Source organism: Pseudorasbora parva, chromosome 21 (genome assembly GCF_024679245.1).
Source record: "Pseudorasbora parva isolate DD20220531a chromosome 21, ASM2467924v1, whole genome shotgun sequence".
In the NCBI taxonomy this organism is placed as follows: domain Eukaryota; kingdom Metazoa; phylum Chordata; class Actinopteri; order Cypriniformes; family Gobionidae; genus Pseudorasbora; species Pseudorasbora parva.
In genome coordinates this window covers 33,059,922-33,068,596 of record NC_090192.1, presented here as the reverse complement: position 1 = coordinate 33,068,596, position 8,675 = coordinate 33,059,922, and the positions used below count along the sequence as shown (strand labels likewise).

General features: G+C 37.0%; 1 protein-coding gene across 1 annotated transcript; it reads left to right on the top strand.

The window, feature by feature from the left end:
- Positions 1-442: 442 nt before the first annotated feature.
- tekt3 (tektin 3) lies at positions 443-6,812 on the top strand. Its single transcript, XM_067430073.1, has 8 exons — positions 443-508; positions 1,876-2,474; positions 3,539-3,622; positions 4,174-4,244; positions 4,365-4,508; positions 4,607-4,829; positions 6,000-6,154; positions 6,459-6,812. Exons 2-8 carry the CDS (start codon positions 1,902-1,904, stop codon positions 6,673-6,675), a joined length of 1,467 nt encoding a protein of 488 aa, XP_067286174.1. The 5' UTR covers positions 443-508; positions 1,876-1,901; the 3' UTR covers positions 6,676-6,812.
- The last annotated feature ends 1,863 nt before the right edge of the window (positions 6,813-8,675 follow it).

Here is an 8,675-nt window from a genome sequence, read left to right as displayed (position 1 = left end):
TATATATATATATATATATATATATCTATGCATGCATACATACATACATACATACATACATACATACATATATATATATATATATATATATATATATATATATATATATATATATATATATATATATATATATATATATATATATATATAAAATAAAACAAACGAAGTAGCCTATATGTTAAATATTTTGTCAGGTAACTAATATATCGAGCGTTATATAGTCCTGTCTGTCCACCCATGCATTGGTTGCTATTGGTACTACCTTCCTCTAAACCAGTGTTGAATAACTGAGCTTTCGATTGAGCTCTCACAGAAGTGATTCGCGGAATGCCAGCTGGTGAAGAAGGGCTTATCTATCAATAATGCACAGCTCTACCGTCCGAGACCTCTCGCGCATGCGTTAACTTCTCCACAGTTCTGCACACAGGTGCGCGCATACACCTGTCAACGGTGCACAGACTGCACACGTGCGCGAGCGCTTCATGCGAATGACACACTCAAACAAACGGTGAGTTTAGAACGTTTATTTAAACTCATATATAAAGATGTTTGCAGAATTTCTTGTCTTGCTCGAGTTATTTAGTCAGTTAGATTTTTCTTTGATTTGGCGCATTTTTTGGACAAGATAGCCTATTAGTATATAACTATGCAATGCAAAATGTTCTGTCACGATGTTTAATTTGCATTTACACGTATTCATTTTAACATCAACTTGCAATTAGGCTAATATTTACATATAGGCCTATTGTCTTTTTCAGCAAATTAACTTTTTTAGTAATTAAGTAGGCTAATAGAATAGGCTATGTCAAGTGACAGAGTTTAAAGGCACAATATGTAAGCTTTTTGGATTCAAATATCCAAAAAACACTAGAAAAATGTTATACATGATGTTGACTTGTGAAATTACATTATCCCATATGTTTAAATCCGGAAAAATAAGCAATTTTAACCAGGACACTGACCATGTCTGTGCGGCAGCTATCAATGATTCACACCTGCCTTATTTTATAGAAACCATGGAAACACCAAAGATACTTTAATATATTATGTGCTTTATTAGACCAGTAAGAAACATTGGACAGTTGGATACATTTATTGACAGAAAACTAATCATTGTTATATAGCTCAACATAGTTAGTCTAATTGTTTAAATTTCTTTTTCTTGATTTACTGCAAGTATCACATTTTACCATGCCTAATATCAATCTAGATTTCGCAGTCTGCAAAAAGTGTCACATAGTACCGCAGAGCGAAACGCAGAGAGTAGCATTATAACATAATTTTACACACACTCAAATAATGTACCTGATATGATAAAACAGTGCAGCGTTACCCCACATAATGAGCGGAAGAAGCAGAAACGTTGTCTGCGGCATAATAAAAGCTCAGCAAAATCAAGGCGTTTTGTTGCAAAAAGTTATATATTGTGGTTTTAAAGCACTTCTTCTAAGCGTTAAGGGTTCCTCAATGCCTTGCATGTATAAGTAACAAGTTATGATAACTTTAATATATAACATTAACAAATAAAATTAACAGAATGCACATTCAAACTGTTAAATTAAATGCCTTATAGATATCTATATTATTTCTATATACTGTATTGTGAGCAAGGCTAGTTTTCATTTTCTTCTTTTCTTCACTGCACTGAATATAAATAACTATATAACCATTTAAAATATACGATTGTTCGAATATAAAAAATGTATGAATTCAAAATGTTTAATTTGCTCTCTTTTACATTTCACCTCAACTATTTAATGCAGACTGATAGGGTCAATGCCAAAATGTGTGTGAGACAAACACATTCAGCGTGGAAAGTTAACCACAGAAACCACAGTAAACACATTCCAAAGCAGATTCTGTTCTATTTCCCAGGGAAAAGGTGGCTAATTGATTGACAGATGGAGCTAATTGGATCCACCCAAATGGCCACTTATGCTCGGCCCAAAACCAGCCACTTCCTGCCGGCCATATCCACCACGGCATCCAGTTATAGGAGCCACCAGCCAGCCCTTACCCTCAACCAGAATTCAAACATGCCCTGGAGGAATAATTCTTACTTTAGAAGTGGCAGCGCTATCCCGACTGTATCAGCACTCCAAAGAGACAACCTGGACTTAGTCCGGGCCAAAACCATGTTCTACCCCTCTAACAGGACGGCTCTCAGTACACGATACATGCCAGAGGACTGGTACAAGTCTAACCAGAGTAACTACAGGGAATCAGAGTCATCCCGGAACAGTGCCGAACGGCTTCGGAGGGACACGATTCGACTGATTCAGGATAAGGACCAGCTGACACGCAGAACTCAGGACACCACCAGCAAGAACATTGGAGAGAGACTGAACGACATCAGCTTCTGGAGGTCCGAGCTCAATCATGAGATAGACAACATGGTGACAGAGATATCAGCACTGACGGATGTGAAAAGAAGGCTGGAAAGAGCACTAGCTGAGACAGAAGGGCCACTGCAGGTGATATATTTACTTATATATACATATCTTTTATCATAGTAATTTAGTGTGATTAATCTGAAAAAGAAGGGAAGAGAATGTTACATTTAGTTAACTAAAATTAAAGGGTTAGTTCACCCAAAAATGAAGATTGTCATAATACTCTCCCTCAAGTTGTTCCAAACCTGCATGGATTTCTTTCTTCTGCTGAACACAAAGGAAGATATTTGGAAGAATGTTTGTATATAAGCAGATTCTGAGCCCCATTGACTACCATAGTAGGAAAAAAAAAATACTATGGTAGTCAATGGGGCTCAAAATCTGCTTGTATGCAAACATTCTTCCAAATATCTTCCTTTGTGTTCAGCAGAAGAAAGAAATCCATGCAGGTTTGGAACAACTTGAGGGAGAGTAAATGATGACAATTTTCATTTTTGGGTGAACTAACCATTTAATGAACCTGATTAATAAATAAACATAAAATTTTACCTCTCTAAACATAGCTAAAGGCAATTTCTTGTTGTTTTTTAACCAGTAGTTCCTGGGAAGCTGCAAGGCACAGATCTAGTGGTCACTCATGGTGATAGTTAAAGACCCAGTAACTTGAAAAGCCCACGGTAGAGTGTCAGGTGACCCATTGTTAGAAACCACTTGGTAACAGAATCTATATGGGTGTAAGATATACACACTCCATCACACTGAGCGCTAGATCTACAATGACCTCAATGTGTTCCACCTCTGTCTATACAGAGTTACCCGTCTGAGTCACAGCGAGAGACTGTTTCCATAGAGACCACACCAAAACATGGTGACTACTTAGTGTTGTGCTGGATGAGTTCCAAATGAGCGTAGCGCCACTGCCGTCACCTCGCAGGACTGACCACGAGAATTTTCCATAGTGACGTGATTGCTTACTACAACTTCCGGTGTCACATTTTTTTGAGTGAGGTGTATAACTGTGTAATATCCAAGTTTTATTCGGTGTTGCTTTGTAGCCATGGTTATATCTGTTCTGAACATTGTAAAATAAAATCAATAAAACAGACATTGAATGATCTACATCAATCACTTTCTTCCCTCTCTAGGTGTCTCAGGAATGTTTGTTCCACAGGGAGAAACGAATGTCCATTGATTTGGTTCATGATGATGTAGAGAAAGATTTGATTAAGGTTAGTTCATCTGAGCCTTCATCTAAACACAACGCCTGCAACCAATAAACAAGGTCAAATATTAGTAATGATTCAGGGATTCTGCGAGGGGGTTTCTTAAGCAATGTGCTTTCTATTCAGTAACATTAAAATGTAATCTGATTGGTCAATGGACTCTTTTCACAGACTGTGATGATGCATTTCCACAGTTTATTATATTTTCAATTACTTTGTTTGCCAGCTTTTTATCATAGTTTTACGCATTTTTTTTTAAATCAGCACTTGTATAGGCACTGTCAGTTTCATTAAATAAAGCTCCATTTTAAACAAAAAGCTGAGAAAATCATGTTTTGGTCAAATATGTTGTCCATATCGGATTCAGAACGATGATCAAAAACATAGATTGAGAAGATCAAGGCAAATTTGTCTTTTTTTTTCTTTTCTTTTTTTCTATTGGAGTATAGTGTGTTGTAATTCTCACTCACCATTATTGAAGTTTACCCAACTATGAAAAAAAAAAATGCTTTGTTTAAATTTCTATATTTGCAAAGTTATTTTTGCCCTCTTTGCAGGAAGTGGAGGTGATTAAGTCATGTCAGGAAAGAATGAGGCGACATTTAGAGCGAGCTGTTGCTCAACTAGCGTGAGTCTCTAAATAACCATACAATTTTGCTTTCGCTTTTGTGTGTCATGCTTGAAGTTTCACAAATGATCTTGGTGGATTTGAAACACAATGCATGTGGTTACCGATTCATATCGTCAGGTCGAATCGTGCAGCACAGCACGAGCTGGAGAGAGATTTGAGTGACAAGGTCACAGCTCAGAGAATCGATGACAGGTGTCACCATCTCAGAAACACCTCTGATGGAATCAGCTACTATAGAGGAATCGATCGCATGGACCCATCGTGAGTTTTATTTTATGTCCAATGAATAATATGGGCCTGTTAGGACTTTTCCTAACAATACATTCATGTTAAAAGTACTCTCTTTATGGTCTCAACAGTATCAGTCTTCCAGACTCCTGGTCGAGGTTCACCGACGACAACATCCTGCATTCTCAGAGCCAACGCGCCGCATCTCACAAACTCCGTGATGAGATTGAGATTCTGCTCAATGCCACTTCAAACGAGATGTGGAACCAGTTTAACACTGTAAACGTGTCATTCACCAACCGTATTTCTGAGACGGCAGATGCCAAGAACAGTCTGCAAAGTCACCTGGCCAAGGTAACCACAGGATGCCGAACATAATATAAGTAGGAATTAGTCAAAACAGTCACATAGATTTATTATTATAGACACAAAAAAAGTATGATTGAATGATAGAATTTTGACTGGACAGCTCAGTTTGCCTGCTTGTGTATGCTGTAAAGATGTAGACGGGAAGCTCTGGAGTCTATTGTAGAGGAGGTTAATGAAGGGCATGAAGCTCTGTCAGCTGTCCATAACGTTTAAGCCCTTGACGGCGGTTATCAGAGGCATGAGGTAACCAATAAACAACCATCATTCATGATGGTGATTGGGTAAAATGAGATTACATCAAAATGTGCTTGTGAGGGACTGTGTCTATCGAGATGTATGCATCTTGTAACTGAATATGTTTTATGGCCATTTAGGTGGATAATATGGGCCTACTGTAACAAGGAGAACTAAAAAGCCCTTTCAGATCCCTGAAAGTCATTTTGAAGTTAATTTAACATTTTAATCTAGGATCCTTAAATATTTTTATACAAATTTACTCTAAAGCGAACAAAATAATTAGTAACCAAGATCCTAGAATTACATTTTCTGTAAGGTAGTTGCTATTTACACTAAGTGCAAAAAGCGATAGATCCTATTTACTCTAAGTGCAAATAGTAACTAATTCTATTTAAACTCAGTTAAATCAACATATTTTCTTAGCGATAGATGATATTTACAGTGTGCTTTTATTATAATTAAAAATGCTTTTAATTAAACATTTTGTTAGGCACTTTATTTCCACATTTAGAACATTTTCTTAATTTTCTCAATGTGTGATGAGAAAAGAGAGAAGAGCAAGCTCTGCAAAAGGCGGATTCGAAGCTGTGTTGATCGTGAAAAAACAATGATCCACTAGCCATACTCTTTACTGATTGCGCCACCGAGGACATTGAACTACAGGTGTATTTTTATTTTATTTTGTTTGGCAAAGTCAGGCATTGTTTTTGCACTTTTGGCATGGCTATGTGGGTGGATAGGGCAATACCAACCTAATTTCAGATTAAATTGCTTTACACTGTCAAGTGTGATATACAGTAGAAATAAGTGTACCTGACTGGACCATTTTATCTTTGAGAAGGGGCGAAAAGTCAGATGCGGAGAATAAGTGGCTTTGTCATTTATTCAATTAGCTCTCTCTTGCTTTCTTGTTTCCAGACCCTTCAGGAAATCTTCCAGACCGAGATGCTGATTGAAGCTTTAAAAAAGGCAATCCGAGACAAAGAGAACCCACTTAAAGTGGCCCAAACCCGGCTAGAAGAGAGGACTCGCAGACCCAACGTCGAACTCTGCAGAGACAACCCTCACCATAGGTAACCAAAGACAAAGTGACATGTAAATGCCAATGCATTTAACCCATCAAAGTTAGTGCACACACACACACACACCTGGAGCAGTGGGCAGCCATTTTGCTGCGGCGCCCGGGGAGTGATTGGGAGTTAGGAGCCTTGTTCAAGTTTTGGTATTGAGAATCGGATACCAGTCTGACTCTTTAACCATTAGGCTACGGCTGCCCCCTTAAATCATGAAATGTCTCGACATATATACAGACAACTTATGTTTTGTAAAATCAGATGCAAAAAGCTCTGTTCTCCATGTTTTCTCCCTTTCGCTCAGGTTGGTTACAGAGGTGAGGGAGATTGAAGACACCATTCATAAGCTTAGAGAGAGATTGATGGAGGCCGAGAACACCCTGCAGACCCTGGTCAAGACGAGAGTTGCTCTGGAGCATGACCTGTCAATCAAGGCCAACTCTCTGTTCCTGGATCAGGAAAAATGCATGAGCATGAGGAAAAGCTTTCCCAGCACTCCTCGTCTAGTCGGATACACCTAGCTCTTCCAGAACCTTCTCCAGAACCTGTTTAACCATTAACCGAAATCCTAATTCTAATTTTGATATTTAAAAGATAAAGATTAGTGTCAGAACAAGCTGACCGTTTATACTTACTCCTCTTAATTAAGCGGACTGACATCTTAGACAGAAGTGAAGCAATAACAGTGAGGTATATTAGGTTAAACACACCATAACGATTTTAATGATTAGAAATTATTGTCTCTTGTACTTTGACTGTCTGGATAAAAAAAAAAAAAAAAGATAAAAAAAAAAGTTTCTGAACTGCTAGAAAATAGTAAAATTGCACTTTAGTGAAGTAACTTTATTCGGACTAATGAAATTTGCCATTTATAATGCTTCAAATTGATCCTAATATTGTGATGTCGATGTGTTTAAATATTTTTTTAATAAAATGTGTTAATTGGGGGGGGGGTAGGGGGGATACATTCTTTAAAAATGACTGACAATTACACTGTTAAAAAAAAAAAAAAAAAAAAAAATGCTCCAATTGAAAATTTTCAAGTGACTGATCACATCTAAATTTTTCAGTAAGCCAAATTGAATTCCTGTGATTTAAATTGCATCGATTCACAGAATTTCAATTTGGCCAACTGAAAAATTTAGATGTGATCAGTCACTAGAAAATTTTCGATTGGAGCAATTTCTTTTTTTTTTACAGTGTAAGGAGAAAACAAGCAGTGGATGCATCTTTAATCAGATTAGTAGTAATCATTGTTAAGAAAACAATGCGTATGATACAAAGTTCGGTTCATCTGTGATCTTAAGATCTCCTGACATCTGTTGAACTGAGGTTTGATTTCTACACCAGTGTGACATTGATTCTGGCAGTTTGCGGGCAGTGGACACGACACCTTGCTTTTGTTTGTTTAGTTCAGAGGTCCGCTTGAGGGCTGCCAATGATAAAGTGATCTTCGCTCCACACTTCCCTGAGTTTACCAGAGCACATTGGAGCTGTAGTTCTCATGTTCTTCTGAAGTACAAACACACACTTCAGAAACAGATGCCACAGGCAAGCAGACTCATTGTTAAGTATACACACAGCATCTGGGTTTATTGATTCAGAGAGGGAACGTGTTTGCTCCTATAAACAACACATTGGTGTTCTGCACACTTCAAACTCTTAACATATTAATTTAAAGTCTGCTCTGTAGTCGGAATGTTTTACAGCACAAGATACCCTTGAGATCACGTAGGTGCATCCCTAAGAGAACAGTGTGTTATTTGTCTTTTGACAACATGCTTATTTAATATAAACACATCGAGCAATAGAGATATAACAGATCTAGTTATAGTTGTGAGGTGAGTATCAATTGTGTCTTTGATCTTCTAAAATTCCAAAAGAAATGTAAAAAACACATCGTTGCTTAAAGAGTTTTGCTATGCCCCTATTCACAATATGTAATATAAGTCTCAGATTTGTGTGTGTGTTCCCCTTTTAAATGCAAATGAATCCCAGAAGAGGGTGGGAGCCTTTATAGCAGGTGCTTTGGATACTCCAGCAACAATAAAACAAAAAGTGTATGAAGTGTGCCAGTAAAAGCATTTACAGTTTTATGAAAAATTTCCATTTTCTATTGCCGTTCTTTTGAACTTTCTAATCATCAAAAAATGTATGGTTTCCACAAAATTACAGAAAAAATATGGAGGCCCCAGATGACGAAAAAAAATTACATTTTATTTTAGCAAATTACGGTTCTGTTAAACTGATTTATTCACTCTTTTTAACTACAACAAGGGAACGCGTTAGTAAAATGTGGCCATAATTTAGTAAATCTAAGAAAATTATTGTATTGTGCACAAAAAAAAACCAAGAGAATTAAGTAAAAAATTGTGACAAAAAGTTTGTGGGAACAAATTTTTAATTCATGGCTACAATTATTTCCCACCGTATGTCACATACAGGGCTCGGTAGTTTGACATTGAAAATATTGCTCCTTTCATAATAGTATACGTTTACTGTATTTTTCCACAAATGAATG